Source organism: Pleurodeles waltl, chromosome 1_1 (genome assembly GCF_031143425.1).
Source record: "Pleurodeles waltl isolate 20211129_DDA chromosome 1_1, aPleWal1.hap1.20221129, whole genome shotgun sequence".
In the NCBI taxonomy this organism is placed as follows: Eukaryota; Metazoa; Chordata; class Amphibia; order Caudata; family Salamandridae; genus Pleurodeles; species Pleurodeles waltl.
This window is the reverse complement of record NC_090436.1, coordinates 857,768,048-857,794,063: the sequence shown is the minus strand read 5'-3', so window position 1 is coordinate 857,794,063 and position 26,016 is coordinate 857,768,048. Positions and strand designations below refer to the sequence as shown.

The window sequence follows — 26,016 nt, the reverse complement described above, 5'->3', positions numbered from 1 at the left end:
GCCTCAAAATGCAATGGGTGTTGCTGTGGCACGCCCACAGCAACACCCATTGCACGCTCCTTCCATGCAAAGGCCTGCGTGTGAAGGGGCCGTACTAACAAGGTGGTGTTAAGCCACAAAAAGTGTCTTAGCTCCACCTTGTAAATATGGCGCAGGGCATAGCGTCACAAAAAGTGCCCCTATATTCTAATATGCTGTAACTCTGTGAAGAACATTTACTAATTATTTTGTTTTTCAACAAAGGGTATCTAGAGGGAAATTGCACAGTGATGTTTAACTCACTTCAAAGAAAAAAAGTGGGGGGGGAGGGAAAATAGCAATAACATAATTCTACAAATATTGATAAAAAAATGTGTATGCCTCAGTGGCATAAATATAGCAGTTCTAATCGCATTTCCACTGTATTTTTTGTTAAGGTAATAGTGTTGAATGCATATTCCAGTATGAAATGATGTGTCGAGATTCCCACAGGAGCACTTAATTGTTCCTCTATGTTCCTACCAAAACACTTCAGGGTATATTTAAGAGCCCCTAGCTCCATTCAATTTTTTGACAATAATGTGGCGATAGAAGGCCAAAAACGCAGTGCCATATTTACAAAGTGGCACAATGCATACATTGCGCCACTGTGTAACTCTTTGCGCTACATTAAGCCTGCACCAGGCATAATGTATGCAGAGGTGGCGTTCCCCATTTAGGGACGGGCCAAAAAAATGGTGCAAGGAAATCTAATCGGCACTTTTAACGCCTTCTCAGATCAGGCGCTAAAAGGAGGCTTCCATTGGTCACAATGGGCCTCTGGGTGCATTGCAGAATTAGCGTCAGAATTCTTCACACTAATCCTGCATAGCATCGGACTAGCGACAAAAATTCTGACGCTAGTCCCCTAACTACCACCATGGTGCATCCTCAGCACCCCCCTAACGCCACCATGTGTGTGCCGTATTTAAAATATGGCGCACCATGGTGGTAGCTAGGAGACTAGCGTCAGAATTTCTGATGCTAGTTCAGAGCTTTGCAGGATTAGCATAAAAAATTCTGAAGCTAATCCTGCAAAGCACCCAGAGCAATGGAAGTCTCCTTTTAATGCCTGCTCCAAGCAGGCTTTTAAAGTACCGAAAAGAATGGAGCAAGGAAATTTCCTTGTGCCATTTTTTAGGCCCTCCTAAAGGGGGAACACCCCCTTTGTATAAATTATGCATGGCGCAGGCATAATGTAGCACAAAGACAATGTGGCGCAATGCATGCATTGTACCACTGTGGCAGCAGCAGCAGTTCTGCCTCACCACCATCTCCCATTAGCAAGCAGCATCTCGGAAGTCAGATCAGCTTCCTCATGAGCTTTTCCTTCGTATTAGCTTCAAGTTTCCAGTGGACTGGCCTGTGCCACTGTCTGGCGACTATCCCACAAACATCATGCATGATGTTGTTGGCTTGCTGCTCTGCACACTGGCACACACTTTCACCAGGGTGGAGAGAATTTGCTGCATGTAATTTGAGTGAGTATTTATTGGACTATAAGGCCCAGATTTAAGAGGGCCTAGCGCCTCCTTGCACCACATTAGTGTAATTTTTTTTATGCTACTGTGGCCCTACGAGGCCAAAATCGCTGCACCAGATTTACAAAGTGGAGCAATGCATGCATTGTGCCACTTTGAAACCCCTTGCGCCACATTATTCTGTACTAGGCATAATGTATGCAAGAGGGGTGTTCCCCATAAGGGGGGGCCGCAAAAATGGTGTAAAGAAATCTAAAAGATTTCTTTGTGGCTTTTTTTGCAGCATTTTTATTGCCTGCTCTGAGCAGGCATTAAAAGGAGGCACACCAGTTATTAAAATGGGCCTCTATGTACTTTGCAAGACTAGAGCCAACATTTTTGGCACTAGTCCTGCACAGTACTTCAATAGAATAAAAAATGTTGACGCTATTGCCCCTACCCTGCATCATGGTGTGCCGTATTTTAAATACGGCGCCCACATGATGGTGGAAGGGGTGCGCTAAAAAAGTGGTGCTGCATTGGATGCAGTGCCACGTCTCTTAAATCTGTCCCTAAGTTACAATGCCACCTGCATTTTCAAATCATTTTTTTGCATATGCAATAAAGTGGCAATATAAGTTACTAAACCGGTGAAGTTTTGAAACCATAAAAGGAAGGCCATTACCTTACCCGTTTATGATTCTGACTGGAGGGCAGGAGTAGACTCCGGTAATAACATCCTGCACCATCCCTGCGCTGTCCTCGCAGGCCTGCCATCATTAAAATTACAAGTATCCCGAAAAACAAACACAGGAACAAGTACAACAAAGGAGTCTGCAGCATTCAGCATGCAGCACTGTAGATTTGTGTTATTCAATAGGTAAACAAGTAAAGAAATCATAAATAAAATCTTAGTCAACCCCTATGCCATTACACGTCTTTATTGCAGCCTAGTATGGTTAGGTTGAGCACATGCTGCTTAGATTAGGTCATGAATTCAGTGCACAGTCTGTAGTCAGAAAGTTGGTGACTCAACTGACCTCTGTCACTCTAGAAGCAGGGCAGAACTGGCCATAGTGGGCACCGGGCTTTTTCCCGGGTGACTGGAAGAATGGGGGCCAGTTTTTCAGCGGTGGGGGCTGTTTTTTTGTCTTACAGGGGGCTGGTTTTGCAGTAGTGCTACAATATTGGCACCCAGTAACAAAAGAACAAAAGCAGCAGTGCGTCCCTCCAGCCATCCCCTACCCCTCCCCAGACCCAGTGGCTGGTCTGACAAAATTGCCAGGGCTGCATTGGGTTCCTAGTCCGGCCCTGTCTACAAGTGCCTGGGAGTGTGTCTTTGAGGCTAGGTGCTTTCCCAACTTACTTCGTCGTGAGCTATAACGCATCTTGAAGCAGCATGCGGCAGTACAAGGCTGTCTCACTCTATCACATACCACTTTTTTGTATGTTCGGCATCCTCCTACAGCAGCCAGAGACCAGATGAAACACACCCCACCCAATGACTCAGAGTTTAGCAGCCTTGCCCATGCCATATGATCCAGCAGCACATGTGTGTCAGGGAGGCCGGTGAGGCTGTCAGAGGAGCCACAATTTGTTTTTGCAGCACGTAACTGAAACACTGCGCCGGGTCACCATAATAACTGGTCTCCTAAGCCTGCCGCAGGCTACTATACCTAAAAGCAAAGAGGAAGTGCACAGATTAAGCACTGGGAGCGAGGCTACTTTTTAAAGTGCCTCATGATCCCCAAGCAGTGTCAGGCCCACATTCTCCTCCTCAGAGCCGCCGGCACCCTGCCGCAGCACACCACGGCTGTGCAGGCCTCGGGAGCCGGTTGCCTGTGTGTGTCACTGTGTAGGCAGTCCCAACCACAACTCTGCTGGGTGCCCCAGCCCTGCATGCCTACCCCTGACATGATTGACTCTCTCTCACAGTTTGTTACTCTGCTGCAGTGCTAGTATCAACCGTGGGCGGCAAGTAACTACCTGCTGCTTTATACACCCCAGAGTGGCTGCGCTACTGCAGTGCGACTGCGGTGCGTGGTGCTCATGGTGTATTATAAAACTACATCTAGCTCACCTGGGTCAGGCTCAGCGCATGCAGGTGGTCAAGGCGGCATTGAAAGTGCGTGATAGTGCATGTTAATGTGGTGATGCAGACCAGCACATTAAAATGTGTTAGTCTAACGCCTAATACGTGGTACTTGGCAGGGCAGCCTCAGTTCTCTAACTCTTTTATCATATATTTGAGTAGTTTATTGATAGAGGTGACCCCCTTTCAGACCTGGCTTATTTAGAAAAAACCCTTAGCATAAGACGAAAACATACTATTCAATGAGAAAGTGAATTGAAGAGTGGGTTCACATTTTTGCAACAATTACATGAATATATAACAAGCATTAGCAATGCAACGGGTCTTGTATTAGATCGAGTTAGAGCTATTAGCGTTGTTAACTCCTAACCTGAATTTTCTTGCCATATTAAATGAACAAGAAAAACAAGTGCGATCACTCTGTGTAAAACATAGCGTGATCGCGCTGCGAAATAAAAAGAAAAAGTAGTCCAGAAACCATACAGAAAACATGGAGCCTCGTATGTTTCCAGTAGGTTACCAGTGGTCTTGAGGAGGGCTAAACACCGGAAAAGGCATGATGTATGCATTCCTTTCACGAATGAAAACAAGCGGATTTTAAAAGGTAAGCCCACAAACCTATGAAAGTGACTGACATAACATGGGTATGGTTAAAATCCCCCTAAAGAGAAATTGGAAGAGGTTCGGAGCGCTTTGCGCTCGCCCCTAAAAATGTATGCTCGCTCACCATCACATGTGTTGCAGGTCGGGTGGCATCTGGCACATGTGTGTGTCACTTTATCCTCATAGTAGTGATCTGGGCATGATCTGTAGCACCGTCCTTCGTGTTTCATTAGGAAAGAACCACTATGGCACATGAGGCAGTCTGTGGGCTCTGGGCCCAAACATTCTTTGCAGCTAATGTGGCAGCTCTTGCACTGTGCGGTCGAGTTGTCTGCATAATACCTGAAAACAAGAACAAAAAACAAATTGCTTTATAAACCAATAGGTGTGATAATCTATTCATGAAGAGAACATATGAGCTGCTGAGAGGCACTGAGATGTGGAGGGTAGGCATTGGCAAGTGTATGTTGGCAAGGTCAGGGATGGCATGATTCACAAGGAAACTCATAAATTTACATGATTATAAGTCAACTATTGCCTTGAATATACAGCTTACTTGTCTCTCACAACAATAAGTCTTTTGCATCACTTATGGAGGCAGCGATTTTGAGGCTTAATGGTAACTAAGATGAAGCACTCTGCTGTACTTAATGAAAATAAATGTATTGTGTTGCCCTGTGAGACTCCCAGTGTCTTATGCCAATATACTTATATTAGGGAATTCTTTATGACTAATATTTATTTAAACATCTTTTCATAGCTGTAGGAGACATGGTTCAGTATACAAACACATTTTGTCTACAATATACAATCAAATAAAAGTCGTATATACATTTTTGCTTTTTCATTAAAGTTTAACTGCTGCATACATGACATTGGATCATATAATAACATGGGATTATACTAATCTGAGCCTGTCTGTTGTACCGATATAGGTGGGTTAACCTGTAGTTTGTGGCATCCATTGGACAACTATCTATTACTTGTTTTGGTATGAGCCATAGCATTAACAACCTAACTTTGGTCCATTTCAGGGGGTACTGTTCACATTTGTACCATTATTGCAGAGAGCCTTTCTCTTGTTGAGCATATGTTTCACAATACATCCATGGGGGGGTGCTGAATGTGTCTGTATGTGAACGGGGGGCATCATCACCACCTACATTGGGTAATCAAAATTCTTGTTGAGCCAACATTTCACCGCAAATCTGTAATCCCGGCACATAATCACTAGTCATTGCTTGATGCTGGTCCTCTATTGTGCCTGGCTGGGAAAGGGACTCTGTATCAATGCTCTCTTCCCGGCTCTAGCCCATGACTAGGGGTGGGTGGCGAGCTCTGCTCCGCTGGTGGAGTTTTTGGCACTCGTTACCCCAAAAACTCTGCTAGCCAAGCCAGCGGAACAAGGCTCACAGAGTGCGCAATGCAGCCCAGTTACAGGCTACACAGCAGACAGTCTGCCCTTTCGGTGTGTAGCCTATAGCTGGGCTGCAGTGCGCACTGGTGACGGATCCAGGCCTCTCTCTGCCAGAAGCTGGGAAACAGGGGGCAGAGGGAGGCTGAGAGCCACGCCAATGATAAGGTGGAGGAGAGGACGACAAGGACCCCCTGGAGGATCCGGGTAAGTCCTTGTTTCTTTTTTTTCCTTTTGTTAACAGTGGTGCGCAAGAGGCTTGAAATGGCATGTTTTGCTACCTACAGCCCTGACTCAAATTCAGGCCAGGGTAATAGGCAGTGAAAGCTGCTGTTTCAGTCCTTTTGTGCACAGGCCTGTCCCGTGTACAGTGCACACAGGGCAGGCCGGTGCACAAGAGGCCTGGAAGCTTTTGCTGCCTACAGTCCTGGCCTGAATTCAGGCCAGGGCTGTAGGCAACAAAAGAAAGCTGCAGTTTCAGGCCTCTTGTGCACCGAACTGCCACGTGTGCACTGCACTGCATGAGCAGGCCAGTGCACAAGAAGCCTGAAACTGCAGCTTTCATTGCCTACGGTCCTCTCCTGAATGCGTCTGATCTCGGAAGTGCTAAGCAGGGTCAGGCCTGGCTAACCAGGCTGGTCCCTGCTTAGTGCATCCAAGATTGGGCGCATTTAGGGCTCTGCGGCTCACGGAAATCCCCCTTTGTGGAATTCCACTGATTTTTTAATCAACTCTGTGGAATTCCACAGGGTGGAACTCTGTGAACTCCAACCAGGTCGACCCATAACGTGACCTCCCTGGTTCACTGTGGTAAGCCCGGTCCCATTGAGGATGTCCACTACTTTGCCATGCCGCGCCTAGCGAATACCAGGGGTAGATCCAAAGACCTAGAGCCTACCTTCTTAGGAGGCAGCCTATCAAATAGGCCCAGTAAGCACATTTCTGGAGTGTGCTGTATGCCACGTCCTAAAGCATCATTGAGGCTATTAATGACCCCTTCCCATAACGTATGTATCACTGTGCAATGCCACACTACATGTACAAAGTGTGAGTCAACGTAGGGGCATCGTGGACATGGTCTAGCGTCCCCCCCACATATAACCTGCAATCTGTGTGGTGTTAAATATGTCATATGTATGTGGTTGAATTGAGTATATTTCAGCCTGCTATTCCACGATACTCTTTGCGGATTGGCCAACACCTTCTGCCACTATGAATCCAAGATATTGTGTCCCAACTGTGTCCCCCATTGTCATCTGATTGCCACTGGTGGTTTCTGGACTGTGTGTATAAGCGCCTGGTAAAGCCATTTTATCATGTATCTGGCTGATCTAAATGCTAAGAGACGGTGCAGTACTTGGTATGTCTCTGGCTCCGGGATAACACCAGGCCATAGACTCTTAAATGTATGTATCAAGGCTTGATAGGTTAGGAATTAGCCAAGAGGCAGGCTGCATTGCTCTATCAGGTCAGCCAGGGGTAACACCACTCCTTGCTGGCATCAGTCTCCCACAGTCTGTATGCCCACTGCGGTCCAAGATGCAAGCTGAGTTCTAGTGAAGATTGTAAGAGGGTCACCATGCGTAAGGCCAGCCAAGGGTATTGCCCCTGCATATATTACGTTTCCCGGGGAGCGGCAGCGGCACCTCCTCCAACACCACAGTGCAACCTCAACCAGCTGACTGCGATGAGGGAGCACCACAGCTCCACTGAGCAGCTTTCCCAGTGATGTAGACGGAGTAGCCTTTGGCCCCTGTAACCCCAGCTCATACAGACATGAACCATCTAACCACTGGGAGACCCACTGCAGCTGTGCTGCTAAATAGAACAGTTCAAAGTCTTGGACACCCAGGCTCCCCTCACCTGGTGGTATCCGAAGATCCTCTAATGAGACCCTGCTGCGGCCCGAGTCCCATATTAGCTCCCACAATTGGGAATACAGTTGTCAAAACCACGACACTGGGATCTTGACTGGTAGATTTATAAATTAGTATAATAGTTTGGGGAACACGATCATTTTAGACAAGGAAATCCGTGCCATGATTGGAAGTTTTAATGATCTCCAGAATTATACGCTGGAGCGTAGTGCTCAAAGAGAGGCACCCAGATTGGCATCCTGGAGGTCTACTGGGGAGGGAAATATTCTGATACTCAGGTATTTTAATGAGGAAGAGGACCAGGTCAGGCCCCGCGGGAGCAAGGAAGGGCGCTCGACATCCGGGGACAGCGGGAACAGATAAGTTTTGGGTACATTCACGTTTAGGCCAGAGTGTATGGCAAAGGTTGACAAGAGGGACATTGCAAACGTGCGCTCTTATGCCTATCCCTCAGGTAAAGAAGCAGATCATCAACATATAGAGATATCATAACCAATCCACTTTCCAGGGTCAATCCATGTTTGAGTGCTTGCAGTCGAATTAGTGCCACCAGTGGTTCAATGGCCAGTGTAAATAATAGGGGAGACAATGGGCACCCTGTTTGGTGCCCCTGACGATCTTATATTGGGACAAAACCATGAAGCCTGTTTTTACTTCGCCCATAGGACTTGTGTACAATAATCGTACCCAGTTTACCCATGCATCACCAAGTCCAATTCTTAACGTGACAGCATAGGGGAAGTCCAAGTTAATGGAGTCAAATGCTTTTTCAAGATCAATCGGCATCAGTGTAGCATGTGGGTAGTGGTTCAATTCCAGGTGATACATGACGTGAAACAACCTTCAAAGGTTCAGGGAGCTATTCCTCATTGGGATAAACCAGTTCTGATCCGAGTGCACCAGCTCCCGCATGTGTGGCGCCAGTCGCGTGGGAAGGAACTTGCTCAAAATCTTAAAATCCATATTCAGCATGGAGAGTGGGTGAAATGCTGCCACTGTGGTGCCCAGCTTGGAGGTCTGGGGCAACGGTATCGCCAAGGCCTCTCGTGTGGAGTCTGGTAATGTCCCCAAGCAAAATAAATCTGCACACACAGCTTTCAGTTTAGGGGCCAGTTCTGACGAAAATACAGCATAGAACTCTGCTGGCAGCCCATCTGAGCCTGGCTTTTTCCCCTTAGCCATCTCCTTAATGGCCACTCGAATTTTGTGTATCGTCAGTAAAGTTTTTCGTAGTATCTACAAAATGTGGTGTTGATATCAGTCGGATATAGGCTATTAGTCCCTCTTCTGTCGGTATTTGTGTGATGAACTTATCCCTGGTTGGTGAGTTAACTAGCCACGCTAACAATTTCCCAGTTTTTCCCTCCTCACATTGGACCTTAGCTATGTGATCCCTATAGTCCAGACAGCGCAGGTGTTCTAATACCTTCTGGTATTCCTCTCTAGTTTCACTATATGAGGTATCTACAGCACCCCCCTGCCCCAGTTTGTTATCTAGGTCATGCAGCCAGATCTCCAGTGTCTTGAGCTCCTCCTCCACAGCCCTTCTGGCTCCCTCCTTTTACGTTATGCAATGTCCCCAGGCCACCACCTTAAATGCATCACATTTAAGCAGGGCAGAAGAAGCGAGTCCCTGATTAAAGTGAAAATAGTCTGTGACGATTTTGTGTAGGGAGTCCAGGAAGGGGGCGTCTTCTAGCAGCAACGGGCTAAGTTTCCACACAGATATACCGGTCTTTCCGGCACAGGACAGTATTTAAGTAAGAGGGGACTATGGTCAGATATTGTGCACCCCACACACTCTGTGTGTGGGGTGCACAATATCTGACCTACCATAGGTGTAGAGCATAGGAACATGTCTAATCTGGTATATAGTTTATATACCAGTGAATTATAAGAATATTCTCACATCTGGTCATGTTTTATTCACCAGATTTCTGCCAGGTCCCAATGGTTAAGCCATTGTTGCAAGCCCTCTGATCCTTATGGGTTGGCGTTCCCAGCAGCAGTGGTGTAGATCTATCCACATCAGTATTTATCACACAATTAAAATCCTCTCCTAGGAAAAGGCTGCCGGTACCCATAGATGCCAATGGGGTTGACAATTTATGAAAGAAAGTTATCTGATCCTGATTCGTGGCATAAACACTCCCCAGTGTAATCTCCTTGCCTCTCAGTCTGTCCTTGACCAGTACATGGCATTTCTCCTGATTGTTTAAGGTGTTTATGTGCTCAAAAGGAGTATCAGCCCTCACCCAGATCAACACTCCATGGGAGTATGCAGACTAGGACGTACCGTAAATGGGGCCCGCCACCTATGGCGTAGGCGTTCAACCTCCCCAGCAAGTAGATGTGTTTCTTGTAGCATAACTATTTAAGCACCAAGTCTCCATACATACCTATCTATATATTGCTGTTTAGTGGCTAAGCCCATCCCCCTAATGTTCTATATGATGATAGTCAGAGCATTCCCTAATTCAGTTACCCGAGTGTGGTCATATGGGAGCTACGTAGTTTTCCCTGACTTGCCCCACCGAGCAGTCACTCCCCCCCCACCCAGTGATCGCATGACTCCCCCGGACCAACAAAAGTACCACTCACCACAAACTCCCATACCCCAGGGCGGCCCAGCAATGGCTGGCTGTTGAAACCTGTATAACAAGGAAAACATATTTCTAAGACAACCTCCTCTAACCGTGTGGTAACAGTGATCTTCGGGGGAGGGCGGGCGCTGAAGTTTATGTACCAGAACTTCACTCCAACTTATTTGGAATGTTAGGGCTGTTCCTGAAAGTCATTAGGGATTTAGGCCCAGGTGGGTCTCAGTTGCTCAGGTCCATTGCAGGCAGCCCACCTCAAGCACCAATATCATTGAAGCCAGTGAGGAAGCCCCTATTCTTGAAGCTGGGACGGACTCTGGGGCACTGCATTTTGGCTTGTGTTTAAATCAACTCCCCGGCTGTCTGTGGAGTCGCTGCAGGGGAAGTCTCTTTAGATATTTTAGAAGCCTCTGATTCCAAAGCCCTTGAGCCACGGTCCGAAGAGCCCCCTGTTTCTCTCCCTGGTCTTGCGTTAGCACCAGGTCCGCCACTGCCTGCAGTGCCGCTGCCTCCTCCCTTTCGGTCTGCGTGGGAGAGGGTTTCTTTAGCCTGGATCCCCCACCATGGTCATGAGACCTCTACCTGGGTCCTCGCCCCAGCCCACCTCCACCATCTTGATTCCTTCACGCCGGCTCGGCCATTCCTTCGGGCAATCTGTAATTGCGAGGCCGCGATTCTTGGTGCCAGGGGGGATCATCTATGCATCCCACCGGTGTATGGATCTTTCGGGTTCAGTTTCCAGTTCGGATTGGGCACGATAACTGGAAGGCCGGAACGGAGTGCTACGGCATCCTAGCGACGCCCCTTCTTTATGACTACTAAGCACTTGCGCAGGAGGGGTTTGAAAAAACATACAGTGGCCCGGGGAGCTCATTCTCTTTAAGTACATATATTGTCTTTACTCAGAAATACTCAACTTCTCCCAATATCGTCAATCTTTTATTCCTCCCTTAAAAGACATATGGGCAATCGGTTATGTTGATATCTTTAGTGTTTCTTGGAATATTAAAAGTTAAATATCTGAAGCATTTCTCCAGCCTGTTGGAGTGAAAGGATCTTCTCGAGGAAGTCTCCCCAGCTCCTGGTATTAAGATTTTTTGAAGCTCCAGTTTGAGAAAGTTGTTCTTGAAATTAAGATTTTACTATTTTTCTATCCAACTAAGAATGAGGTAATGAAGGGCTTGAAAATGCTGCTAAAAGATCTTTTGAGTTTTACCAAATGTAATCCATTTTATTCCATAACTGGAATCGACAGGGCATGCACAGAGCTCGATACACAGAGCAAACAGGACCGGTACCAGAGGACATGCTTAAAGAGGCATCCGTGAGGATCATCTGGTTTGGGAAGGTGTCCGTTCGTGAAAGTTCTGGCTGTCGGATGAATCATGTTTGACTGGGGCCGAATTCTTTAAGCTACATCCGCAGCCCAGGTTATCCAGCCTCCTATCTAAATATCAACAGCCAAAGGCCTACGAAATAACATTTCATCTTGTCCAGTATGTTGCTTTGCATTTATTATGAAAAGTCTGGAGCCGGGCAACACAAGTCACTTGTTTGACTATATCAAACTTAAGAGTTCTTACTGGGCTAATGCATTAGCATGGATGAAGCTAATGTTATGGTTTCAGAGACAGACCTAAATTATTAATCACAATGAAAAGGTTAACTTAACACTAAAGACAATTAGATATGCATATTTGAAACAAAGACTTAGATATTGGGACTTTGTAGTGTTTGATGGTTCAGATACAGAAAAGTAGTTCCTCTTGACAGAAAGGCTGAATAATCAGTCGCTTTTGTTCCTTGGCGAAATGATGGTAACCCATTTGGTCTGAGATAATGTTGCTGTTAAATGTTGAGACTGAATTAATCTAAACCACTGGCGACCACTCAGGGCCACATTCAGTCTATCTTTTTGAACTCACTATGCCACTCAAGGCAGATGCAAGCCATATGAAAATGAGTCTTGGGTCTGGAACAGTAGGAATAGTACAACATGAACTGCCAGGTCCAAAATCTTCTCAACACACCAAAGGACAAATCAAGAACAACAGAGGCATCCCATAGATGGTTCGCATCTTTCCTAACCCACAGAAAGCACCACGCTGATTATCTGAAGTGGAGAGGATCTTCACATCTTTTCTGCCACTCAAGAAGTGTCATGCAGACATTTCCAAATGGGGAGGAGTTTGTCACAGTAAGTCTAATTAGCTCAGGCAGGTCCTCAAAATCTTTTTTAATAAATTGGCACCATGAACCATTTACACAAGCGCAGGGGAAGTTGCCGGCCAGAGTTTTTAATCTCACCACCAACCAAAAGAGCTATTTAGAATTTCAACATCTAATTGTGCTATAAAACGTTCCAGTTGTGTGCATAATGGTTTACCACTACAGCCATTTGTGGAAGAGAAATAACATGTAACTGTTGATTCATATGAGCATTAGCATTACAGTTGCCTTAGGTGCAAAATCCAGCTGGTGACTTCTTCCATTCCACATGGCAATACATAAAATGAAGACCCTTCTGGGGCAGAGTTCACCATACCTTGGGTGAGGTACTGGGATGGAATTTTAGTAGAAGATCCCAAGTTTGCGTTAGTGTATCTGTGGACGTTAACTCAAATTGTTACACATTGGCTGGTTTGCTTGTAGCGAAAGGAGACATTGCAAGGAACTGATGCAGTATAGAACCCCAATCTCTGGAGACATGGCGAAAAGGGGTTGACCACAATATGACGCTTGAAACTCCAGTATACAAAGTGTGAGGGTAGAGGCATAATGAAAATTGAGGGCCCCCCCTATAAAGTTCATAGAGGACCCCCTCCCTTTTGAACTTAGGCAGGAGATCTCAGGCCAGGGTACTGTGCTGAGGGGAGCCCGGTGCTCAGGGGGCCCATGTTATGGCACTGTGTGAGGGTGCCCATAGAAACACATTAAAACTTGGGGGACAGGTGCCTCTATATGGACAATAAGTCAGATGTGCCCGTTGACTCGAACCTGACTAACGTTGCAGATTTGGTGGCAAAGTGCGTGCAAAAATTGGGTGATGACAGTCAGCTACTAATCTGCGATAAACTGTAGCTGAAATAGGGCCTGATTACGACCTTGGCGGATGGGATACTCCATCGCAAAGGTGACGGATTACCCACCTGCCGTTTTACAAGTTCCATAGGATATAATGGAACTTGTAAAACAGCAGACGGGATATCCGTCATGTTTGTGACGGAGTATCCCATCCGCCAAGGTCGTAATCAGGCCCATAGTGTCTGTATTCAATGAATGCGACTGCCTTATTTTTCTCTTATAAATGTCAATAAAAACGTTTTAAAAAGTATAGCTGTTATCATTTATTAAGACAATTATTCTGAAAAGCATCACATTTCTCTGCAATGTATATTTTGTATCAGAACCCATATTAATTGCTTTTGTTATTTTCAATAGGTGTGGGCTAAATTGTAATTACTATGGTATCATTTCGTAATTTCAGGAATTTCGCAAATTCCTGAAATTATGCTATCTCACTATATTGCATAATTACCCACTTTGTGCTAAATTTTACCTCAAGCAGGTGGGAATAAGGCGAACAGCCAGGGCACGAGGAGCTGTCGCTCGCGGCACTAGTGTTTCTGCACTATTTTCTACTACAAAATCTATCTTTGTGTGAAGAACTGATGCGAGAAGTAATTCTGTTCTCAAATATAGCGCCCAATGAAGGAGTTCAATTTTGAGTAACAAGTAACTGCTAGTAACTTTGGGTAATTTTTCCACATCCCATTATTCGGGTACCCAAGTACCCTGCTCATCAGTAACTTGGATGATGCCAGTATTTGTTGAAGTGTTGATGAACTAAGCAATAAACTGGAGAAAACAGCCATCTTGGATAACTATACCCAATGTTGCAAGGGTCCACTGCCGTGGGACTGGTTGTCTTACCCCTTCATGCAGGTCTGTGAGCAGCTGTGCCCGTGTGAGTACCAGCCGGGTCTGCATGTGAGGCAGTCGGAGCTCTGCTTCCCTGAGCAAGTGGCGCAGGTTCGGTGGCAGGACGAGCAGCGCCCCCCATCGCTGTCTGCGAAGTAAGCAGCCGGACACGTTTCCGAACACGTTCCATCTGTCAGGCAATTACAAAAGAGTCAAAAGTGAGAAGTGTAATGAAAGTATTTTTTTGTCTAAGTCTAACCATGCTGATCGTGCCAAATTTATTAAACAACACAGGGGGCAAGCAGTACGCCACCAAGAACCAATGGGAGAGTTTCGTGGACTCACAGCAAAGCACACAGTAACTTTTGGATGAATCAATGATCCAATGTAACACCTACACAAGAAATATGGCAGCCAAATCCTACATAAGCAAAATAAATAGTTAATCCATAGAACGTATAGTGCTGGAAAAGTGATCACGCTGCAGCAAAATGAACAGGTGAAGTGTGCACATATGACAATACAGCTCCTCGGTTTTCAAAGATGTATAAGAAAAAATATCTTCCAGGAATCTAACTGTATATAAATCACATATAACTAGTGACTACTTTTTTTAAGCTGGGCTACCCTGAAACGCCAACAAACCCACATATTGTTGTAATTTTGCACTTAAGTAATCTACTGATGAGGGCAAATTCCCTTTTTTGTGAATAACACTTTTGATTTTTCACCCCCAAATTATACAATTTGCTCACTAGAAGATCAGTTAGGCGCACCAAAGGCTTTACGAATTCGACCCTAAGTGTGAGAAAGCATCAAGAGTATTTAAGACAGCATGAAAGGCAAGACAATATAAAAACTGTGCAAAATATTGTAAGGCACTACAAATTATAGGGGGATGCATGGGGTCTTATATGTCAAAAACAAACATGGTAAATTGGTGGTAGGGATTTATTGAAGGGGTGGGTGGTTTAGTAGCTAAATGTTGGTACTATTTAGAAGATATGCTGTTGGTAAATAATCCCAGTAGGAGAGATGTGCTTCGCATAAGAAAAGAGAAGTCAAGTGCATGCCAGAGTCTGTAAATTGAGGAGCATCACGGGACAGTGAATCTAAGCACATATATGACCCACAAGATGCATTGGCAGTATACTTCAGATTTTTTTTCTTCCGGCATGTGTACATTACATATACTAATTGATTTTCCCTCTGCAAAGAGGAACCCTAAAACTGAGAATGGAGGAGAGCTAAGGTTGTCTCAGATAACCTTTTATTACAAAACTAAAGCATAAATTAGAATAGGACTGGAACAGCTGCACCTGGGAAGGATGAATAGGTCACAAGATTACGTGCTGTGGATTTCATGTCTACGGATCATATGGTGACCACTTCCTTTCATTTCAACATGGACATGGTTTCCAGTCCTTGACTTTTGTGATAGCCTAATGCGTTCCAGGCGTTGTGGTCTTATTTTGCTTCCAATTAACTAATGAGACGAAACCACTGAAAATCAATTATTTGCATGTGGAAGGTTCAGACTGGGGTTATGTCAGGGGTCGTGTCTACTTCCATGCTTCTGTCTGTGGATGCCTTAGACTGACAGCCCCACTGATGTCAATCCCTTAATCTAAGCACCTCAGACTGTGTGCTTTATAAGAACCACCAAGAAAATCATGGGGGTTCCTAACACAAAAAAGGACCCCTAAACCTTTGAAAAAAATTCCCAATGTTTAGGACAATTATGATTTTTTTGTTTTTTCAAAACAAACTCCTGCTTTCAGAGTTTGTTTTAGAAAATCAGAAGTTTGGTTAGCAGCTGCATGAAACATGGTTGCTCCGTAGTCTTAAAGAGCTTTCAGAGATGCTTCTGTAACTGCAGCTCCTCTGAAAGAGAAAGAGATTTCCACGCGGCAGGTGCAGATTTTTAAATATGGTGGGCTGTCATCTACCATAATCTAAATAAACACCAGCGTGTATAATGACTTAAAGTTAGGTTGTCAACCTAACTGATAAGCCAGTAAAAGTGAGCACAACATTTTGGGCCAGATGTAATAAAAAATGACAGGTGAATGGTGCTGCGCCAAATTTGGCAGTGTCGTACACCGTCATTTTCACAACGCAAGGATGTGCCATATTTACTAGAATACGCCGCACTCCTCTGTTGTCCCCTGCGCCGGTGCTAAATTTGCTGCCGTGTGCCAACGCAGCCACCCCTGCACCTTAGCGCAAGGATGACTGCTTGAGAAGGAGATTGTTTTTGTGAAGGAAGGAACACATTCCTGCACAAAATCAATCTTAAATGATGATTTGCTCTTTCTATGTGTGCTGCAAAATGCAGCACACATAGAAAGAGCATTTCTCCTCGTTGTGCCCTGCTAACGTCACCCCTGGGGTGGCGTTAGATTTTGGTGTTACCTCAGAGTTTACAAAAACTCATAAATCTGTGACAGCATCAAAATGCAATTGGTGTTGCTGTGGCACGCCCAGAGCAACACCCATTGCACGGCCCTTCCACGCAAAGTGCTGCGTGTGGAGATGCTTTATATACAAGGTGATGTTAAGCCCCAAAAAGTGTCCACCTTGTAAATACCCCGCAGGGCATTGCGCCACTGGAGCATCACAAAAAGTGACGCTCCGGTAGCGCAAGGTGCTCTTAAATATGCCCCTGTATGTTTTCAGTTTACTGTTTTGGCGGGATTTATTAAAGGGACTAGAACAAATACAAATGTATGACACTATAATTGTAAGTCGCAAGCACATCAGACATGTCATGCTTTACAGATCCCTGCTGTGCTATACCCATATAACAGAAAGCTGATATGTAGACAATGTGAATCAGTTACAGAGAATAGAGTGAACAGTGTGGCACATAGACAGATGATGATGATGACCTTCAGGCAGGTGGTCTTTTACACTTGCTTGGCGTGACAAAGATAGCACGTGCCATGAGGATGGAAACTAACTAGTATGCATCTTCTTTCCCCTGTTCCGGGCTCTTCTAATGTGGAATGAAGGGTTCCAGATTTCCTCGGGCCTAGATGTTGGTGGTAGCATTTCACCATAAGCTTCTAACTGTTCATTACAGTAAATCATGTCTTGCAAACAATCTTTGGTTCTAAAAGGAGGGCCATGAACCCAGTGGATCCCAATCCACATTTCTGCCAGCAGTAATGTCAGTCCCACTGACACATCCTTGACATTCCAGATTTGCAAACAATGGCTTAGCGGGGCTACGTTGCTCAGTGATAGCTATGAGTATGGAGAGTTGAGCCAGAGTTCTGCTAGATGCAAGCATGTTCATGCCACATGTTGGATGTTGGCACGCAGGGCTCTTCCTATGTTACAGTTCAGTTACATATCAAGCCAAGCCTGCAGAGGCCCTCTGAAGCACAGTACATTCTATGTATAAATTTGAAATGAATCGTCAAAAGTCTGCAGTTTTGAGAACCCCATTATCATCGGATACGGTGGGCCTATTTCCATATGCCATTTCTCTTTGGATCTAGGGGTGCGGATTGGAGCATCTTTCTGCACTGCTGCGTACCAACAGGATACAGCGTGTCTGGAGGAGGGAGCCTCAGGGCTTTGATGAGCAGTGAAGGCTTGGGGAATATGCTTTCTGCAGCTCTACTCAATTCCCAAATCATGTAATACAAAAAATATCTAATGGGGTACAGTCTGTATCGATGTAATAGGAAGGAATTCATCATCTGGGAATATATCGCTGAGCTTGGAGAGGTTCACCCTCACCACCCACGAGCAGGCTTTTGTTAATCACTTATGTGCCAGTGGGATACTAGTGCATAAATTACGTCTAGTTCGACACTGATGGGAAGTTTGGCCCAGGCGTACATTGTACAGTGTCAATCGCAGTGGGGGAGCGTGTCACATTACAGTAAATAGCGGTGTCCAAGGACATTGGGTGGACATTTTCGGTCTCAACATCAACTGGAATGGGGTAGTATAGTACCAGTTGTGAGCGTGTTTGGTTGGGAGTGAAAATTGTAGAGTTCATAATCCGAGGCCAGGAATGTTCCTTGTTCATCCATCAGTGTTAAGATATCCCATTTTAATCTGGTCTGTTATTTAGCCCACACTAACCTGACCATAGGCGACTGAAGGAGACTGAAAATGTGTTTAGTGAGGGCATGGGAGTGTAGAATGCTGGCACACAGGAGTACAAATTTGGGAAGGACCATCGTTTGAACAAGAGCAGAGCGCCCTGTCAGCTCCATAATTTTCTCGCAGCACTGTTTTCACATCATGGCTGACCGAGACATCGAGGTAGTTTACTGAGGGCGTGCACAGTTGAAGGGTAATTCTAGTATATATTTCTGAGCGGAAAGGGTGAGGGGGACTATTACTGATCTTTTCCAATTAATTGTTATATCAGGGAGGTATACGTAAAGGATGAATTGCTTAATGACAGGGGATATGTTGATCAGCGGATCTCAAACGAAAAGGTCATATAGTCCGTATAGAACAAAACAATGGCCCATATTTATACTTTTTTAGAGCAGCATTTGCGTCGTTTTTTGACGCATAATCGGCGCAAACGTACAAAATACAGTTGTATTCTGTACGTTTGCGCTGATTTTGTATTTTGTACGTTTGCGCCGATTTTGCATTAAAAAACGACACAAATGCGGTTCTAAAAAAGTATAAATATGGGCCATTGTTTCGCTCTATACGGACTATATGACCTTTTCGTTTGAGATCCGCTTTAAGTCCTGTAAGGCCTATGTCCTCTTTCCGAGTGGTGTTTTCTGGGCCGTGGGGCGAAACATTCCAAGGCAATGGTAAACAGAATGGGGGACGGAGTTTTTACAGGTTATTTACTTGAAGAGTTGACTTGCTTAATACATATTTCACTCGTAGCAAATAGCGTTATGAAGTCACAGAATTGCTAATTAATTTATTTGTTAACTAAATACGTTGCAGTTCTCTCTTGATTGATGGTCTTGTGATGAAGAGTGATGAAATACTCACTGAGGAGGTAGTGTTTGGATGGACACGTGAGGCAGTCATGGCTTGTGGGTCCATTGCAGCGAGAGCACTTCTTGTGACAGGGTCTGCATATCTGCTGCTCGTCCAGGTATTCTGTAAGTGAGCAACCCTTGTGCATCACACACTGTCCTTGGCTGTTCTTTACCATGTTTCTCATGCACAGGATGCACTCTGCCGAAGAGGAGCATGTCAGGCACATCTCGTCACAATCTGCAAATGAAAAAAGATAACGATTTAAATCTGCACACATATGGACCAGTACTCTGGCGTCTAACCCTGTATTGGGAAATCTGAAAGGAAAACAATCACATTGGTTTTAACATATTGAACGGTGGGTCCTCTTTTGGGTGACAAAAAAAACAAATAATTGTATCTTAGATTTTGCAAGCCTCCATTTACTTCTTTCACCAGATATTGCGCTGGAGCAAATCTGAAGGCCCGTAAAGTATTTCTAAAATTTCAATGTATATTTGGAATCCAGAAACCTTTGCTCAATTACATCTGGGGCTGTATTACGTATAGTGCACCGGAGTCGCAACAGGACTCTGCACCACAAGGGCACTATGTAATACAGGAAGGACCCCAGCTGCTTGTGTGGCTCCTTTGTAATACTGATAGCGCTGGTACACATGTAGCATCTGCTATATCGTGAGAGTGCGTTCCATCATTTGCAGGGAATCACTGTGCCTCTACACCTGTGCCCTATTATGAATGCAGGCAGAGAGGCCACTGAGAATGCATCATAAAAAGATGGCACTTTGTTAGTGCATGTCTGTGTGCAGCCCTCTGTAGGGGGCAAACAAGCTACACGGACCCCCAGACATTTCCCAGCATGTGGGTGCAGACACTCACTGCACCCGCCTGCAGAGGGATCCCTTTCTCCTCTTTAAAGTGCAGGCAGTTGCCACCTGCACTGTGAATTAAGGAACAGCTTGTAAGCAAGCCGGTCTTTCACTGAATGCGTTGCCCCCAAGGCACATTCACAGTCATAGGACATACTGTCCCAGTCTGGGCCAGGCACCTGCTTTGAAAGATGCACCTGGTGCAGGCCGGGACAATGCACCCATTCTGTAATCAATGACCTGGGTGAAGTTAAGTGAAACTCGTGATTTTCTCCAGGGCATTCAGAATTTTACTATTCTGAAAAGTAGGGGTCGGTATGAATCAGTGTTATTTCAGACATTAACAAATTGTATTGGTTATCATGGATTGGCACTGTTGTAGAATTATAAACTGCAGTTACCTGGAGTCCAGTAAGTATAACATGAGACAAATGATCACAAGTTTAACCCATCACATTGTTCTTGTTTAGTGGTTAATTGATTATAAATTTATAGAGCTTGCGATTAGCTAGGAAGATATTCTGGAAGGAACATGTAGACAATTAAGTTCATTCTCAGCTTTCAGTGCTCAGCGAAAGGAGTGAGTGTTCCATACTTTGGCTACAGGGACAGAAAAGGCACTTCCTCCCATTCAAGCCATATTAAACAAGGGAACTGAGAGAAGACTGTCTGTGCTTAAAACCAAAGTGGCATATTTAAGTGCCCTTAGCAACCACTGGAGGGTCACTTTTAGTGAAGTTCTGGTGGTGCTGCGCACTGCACCGTATTTACAAGGTGGTGTTAAGCCACTTCTTGTGGCTTAACACCACCTTGTAAATATGGCCCCTTCACACGCACCATTTTGCGTGGAAGGGGCGTGCAATGGGTGTTGCTGTGGGCGTGCCACAGCAACACCCATTGCATTTTGACGCTGCCTCAGATTTAAGAGTTTTCGTAAACCTGAGGCAGCGCCAAAATCTAACGCCATCCCAGGGGAGTAGTTAGCATGGCGCAACAAGGAGAAATGCTTTAATTTTTCCTAATTTTTTGCTTTTTCATGCAGTACACATAGAAAGAGCTAATCGCCATTTAAGACTGTTTTTGTGCAGGAAGGTGCAGGAAGCTTGATGTCCCTGCCCACTCCTCCTGCCCTTCGTAGCCCAGTTCTATGCCTCATCATTGCCCTCGTGCTTAGCCTCTGTGCTTAGCTTGCTGGCTGTGCTCTCCTTCCCTTGCCCTCCGATGTCTGTGTGCATACCCCTGCTCCCTCAGTTTTGCCCACCATGTTCCATAGACCTGCCACTGCCCCTCCTATCTACTATGAGTGCTCTGCTGAGCTGCCACTGCCTGTCCCACTTGTCTAGCATGGTCAGATGGCTGCAGCCTATCCCTGCCACCTTACACAGCCTGTCCGAGTTCCATACCTCTATCCCCTTCCTCCTATCCTCCATGGTCCATTTTGCTGCCACTCCCTTCTGCTCTCTATGCTGTGTTGTGCTGCAACTGCTCCTCCTGCCCACCATGCACGGCCCTTTGCGAAGTCCCTTCCCGTGGCCTCTCTTGTCTGTGTCCAGCCCCTACCTTGTCCTCCATGGTCCTTTGTGCATGCCACAGCCCCCTACCTCTGGCCCAGCATGGTCGCTGTGCTGCCACTAACCCTCTGATTGCCATGCATGGTCTTACGTGCTGCCACAGCCCATCCCACCTGCCCTGTGCGGTCATCTTGCCCCCCGTCCACCTTCCTTCCGTCGTCTGTTTGTATGCTATCATAGTCTCACTGTTGCCCTTCATAGTGTGTTATGCTTACAGTGCCCATCCCGCCTGCCCTCCATGGTCAGCTGGCTGCTCGTACCCTGCCGCCTTGCCCCCTGCCTTCTGCTTTCCATGTGCCAGCCCCTATCCCCTCCCTCCTGTCTTGTCTATTCCATTGCCATATCCTTGCACCCTCCTACCTGGCTTTCATGGTCCGTTATGCTGCAACTGACCCTCCTGTCTGTCCGGTATGGTCAGCTTTCTGCCTTTGCCTCTTTCCGCTCTGCCCTCTGTTGTCCATGTGCATGGCCCTGTCCCCTCTCTATTGCTTTCCATGGTCCGTTGTGCTGCACTACCGTTCCGCTTGTCCTGTGTGATGTATTGCGCTGCTGCAAACTCCTAACACCAGCCTTGTAAGGTCAGTTTGGTGCCTCTGACCATCTCCCTCCTGCCCTCCGTTATCCGAGTTCATATACCTACCCCATTCCCCCTGGCCTCCGTGATCGAATGTACCATACTTGTCAACATTTTGAACTTGGTAAGGGGGAGGTTTTGTAAAAAACACAAACCTGGGGAATTGATTTTCCCCATCGACTTACATTGAAAAAGAGAAGATTTAAGGCAGGAGAAAGATAAAATAAAGCCTTTTTGAGCTTAAAGATATTGGGAGTCTCCTGCCTGAAACGGGTCTGTTGGCATATATAGTTGTTCTGCCACTGCCTCTTCATTCAGCCCTCAATGGTCTGCTATACTGGCACAGCCTCTCATGCCTTTCCTGCATGGTAGGTTTGTTGCCCCTGCTCCCACTTTTCCTGTCCTCCATGGTCAGTTATGCTGCCATTACCCCTCCCGTCTGCCCAGTGTTGTCAACTTGTTGCCTCTGTACCCTCCTACCTGCTCTCAATTATTTGAGACTGTGTCCTTGACCTCTGCCTCCCTACAGTATTCTAATGAACAATTAGATTACTAAGATTCTTTATTTGTTACAAAAGTGTGGCACACCTGACTGCACTCTATAACAAGGCAAAAAAACAAATAAATTAAGGGGCATATTTACAAGCCCCTTTGAGCTGCCAGTCCTATGACACACACTGCAGGGTCATAGTTACAAGGCCACGGAAAACCACCCTGCGTGGCCTTTTATGACCTTGCAAATATGGACTGAGTCAACACAATGCAAGTCGCTGAGTTAACTCATCCTGCGACCGGGTGGTGTGCAATCAGTGTTACAGTGGGTGTTCCCACATAACACCCATGGCATTTGACACATTCTCAGATTTATGAGATTTTGTAAATCTGGGAATGCATCAAAAGCCCATGGCTCCCCAGGGAAGTTGTAAGGGAGGTGCAACAAGGAGAAATACCTTTATTTCTCTGCATTTTTATCTTTTCTACACATGCTGCATTCTGCAGCGCACATGTAAAGAGAAAAAAACCTCTTGTGATTGTTTTTTGTGCAGGAAGGTGTCTCTTCCTGCACAAAAACCATCATCCCTGCTTCGCAGACACCCTTGCACCATGGTGCAAGGGTGCCTGCGTTGGCGCATGGCAATCCATTGTGTGCAAGCTCAGGTGAAAAGGCCCTCTATCTTATAGATATGGTGCAGTCCTGCCCTTTTCTTTTGACGCAGTGCATCACAGCAAGAAGGATTGCGGCTCTGCCCTGCCTCAAAAGATTGAAAATATGCTCCTAAGTGTTTTGCACCCTTTTGTCATTGGGCTACATTTGGGTGATGTTTGAGCTACATTTGAGCTATTTTTTTCTCTGGTGGTCTTCTTGGGAGAGTTATTTATTATGAAGCTCCCTAAATTCCTAATTTACTGCAAGATCCTCAGTAGAAAATGCTTTCAGGTTGCAACTTTGGTTCCATCGAGATGGTGTTCAGATGTGCCAAACCTTTGATATAAATTCTGAATGTTAGCACTCTAGTTGCTCATAAGAATACTCTAGTAATGCTGTTGTTCACCAGGAAGTAAACTGGCAGTCTGCTGCTGGTGTTGAAAGTGCACATTCCAGTCTGCATGTCAGAATGTTTTAATGAAACAGAAGAGGAAGATATTTAATGACTCACTTAAAACATGTCGTAATTTTTCTTTCTATAGCACTAACCACAATTTCTATGACAAAATGAAAACCCTCATTTTGTTCCTTTCCAAATAAATGTTTTAAGTTTTACCAGTTTCATTCAATCAAGACGGCTTCAGGTGTGCCACACTTCTGTCATAAGTAAGACTGTTTGCACTCTAGTTGTTCTTTAGAACACTCTGGGAGGTTGCAGTAGAACATAGGGGAATCAGTGTACAGGCTGCTTCTACTGGAGGTACATGTTTTACTGAGGATCTCAAACATCATTCTCATATGACTGTGAAAGATAGCCTGAATTTACAGAAAATATGCTCTCATTTTAGCTTGTGGAGTCCCTTTCATAATCTCTATGGGTAATACTGTGTAATGCCGTCCAGTAGTTCGTGCTTCAGGCATATCTAAAGAGTATATGAGAATTAACAGGGGAAATGCACTTATTTTGACCCCCCCACCTTTTGTTTTGGCCCCCGCTTGACCAATTATCCAGAAGCTTTCCATGCCCAACAAAACCCATCTTGACACTTTTTTGGAAAAATTCATGATGATTCGTCAAACGATGCCAAAGATATAGGCAAGTCAAAAAATATTTTTTCCATGGAAACTAGGTCCTAACTATAACTACCTAGTTGCGACTGCAGAATCAAATTACAATATTTCAATTACGAATTATGATACAGCTGGGAAAGATTAGTCCCCGCACCTGCCAGTCGTGCAGTCACTCACTGCAGTTACCCCTTTCTTGCAGCCTGTATACTCAGTCCTCCACATAGCCCCCATATGGGAGCATGCGTAGGTGAAGAAAGCTGATGTTCGGGGGACCTCTCACCATCCTACTGGAAAAGTTAGTGAGAATCAATGTGTCGGATGTTGCATGTCTTCTTTGGTAGATCCTGATGAGGAGGATTATTTTCCCAAGTCCGTAGCAGTCTCTGACAGCCTTAGCGACACCTGTTCCTGCTTTTGGGGGATGATCCCACTGAGGGAGACCTGGACCCACTACCTCTTTGCTCTGAGTCATCATTGAATCTGCGGTTAATCTGGTGGTTATTTTCCATTCCTTCATCCATTTCCATGCAGACTCTCAAAGAAAAGCGATTTTCCTTAAAATAATACCTTAAGCTTGGCTAGGTAAAACAACATGTACTTTAGGTTTTTGTTTCACCCCCATAAAGGATTTCACTGGCTCTGGACCCTGTTTGTGTAATCCATGAATATGACAATTCTAGATGGCCAGTGCCCTATGCGCTCTTTCCAATACAAAGTATGGGGATAGCTCTGTATCTGGGATCCAGGATTTAAACCAGCCTGCGAGGAATCTTTCAGATCTCAGGTCCTATGCTCCCATGGCCATGTTTCCACTCCCCAACAGGTTTGTACTATCTCCCTTCCTTGTGAGTCGGTGACAAAAGGAAAGGGGGTGGTAGCACACGGTCTCCTAAGCTTGCCTAGGGCTTCATGCTGGTTCCTCCTAAATTTAAACTCCCCTCACCTCAAGTGCAGCAGTACTGATGTATCTTTGAACATTTTTGGGAGAACATTCACGCAGGACAGTCCCGAAAGACAGGTTGCACTCTTGACTTGGCACACCAGGTGACCGAGCTTCTTCCTCGTAGCTCCAGGTGATGTTCACCTACTCCGCTTGTCTTACTTTCACAGGGTGGTCGCATACCACATCCTTTAGTGCCTCCTCCCTGGCTTGCTCTCAGGCACCATCTGGTGCTCATGTCTTCTCTCCGGGCTATCCATATGTAGGAGGCTGGCCCTCTATGTAGTGTGCAAAACCAGGCACACTGTGTAGAGGGTCTGGGCAACTGCACTTTGGTTTACAGAGGTAAAAACTAGACCACCTAATGCTCTAATTTTTATGATAGCTTGGTTGAGCAGTTAGGCTAATCTTGAAGAAATGCAAAGCATTTGTTGTACTCAGAGTAACAACATAATGAAGATACACACTGAAAAGAATAACTTGAGAGCAAAACTACTTCAGATCTTTATAAACTTTTTAAGACCAAGATCATCAAAATTGGGTAAGTACTTTTTAAGTTATGAATTTTCAAAGTTTAGAAAATGTCTCAGTTCTGTGCATAATTACGCACAATAGGAATCAATGAAGTAATACTTAAAAAAGCATATAAAATCAGGCAATGCGTTTACCAATGTCTCTTTTTGCAGGTATGTCGGGGTCGATGATGGGCCCTGTGAACCAGCTGGAGAAGATCAGGTGGCTCCCGGTTTTGGCGGGAGCAGCTGTAGAAAGTCATTGGAACTGGTGCAAGGCCACTGCAGGGGACCACTTGGAGAAGCACTGCACAGGTGGACTTCAAGGTGAGTCTGTTGGGTCTCCTTGGAGTGTTGAGGTAGCAAG

At 45.4% G+C, this 26,016-nt stretch overlaps 1 protein-coding gene across 1 annotated transcript in view; it reads right to left on the bottom strand.

Annotated features, from left to right (window-relative positions):
* The window catches only part of PCSK5 (proprotein convertase subtilisin/kexin type 5), a 1,225,695-nt gene that overhangs the window by 26,285 nt on the left and 1,173,394 nt on the right, over positions 1-26,016 (bottom strand). The window contains exons 32-34 of the mRNA XM_069229360.1: positions 18,975-19,202; positions 13,998-14,175; positions 4,298-4,515 (exon numbers count right to left, since the gene is read on the bottom strand). Coding sequence (XP_069085461.1) covers positions 4,298-4,515; positions 13,998-14,175; positions 18,975-19,202 — 624 coding nt within the window. The remainder of the gene's footprint in view (positions 1-4,297; positions 4,516-13,997; positions 14,176-18,974; positions 19,203-26,016) is intronic.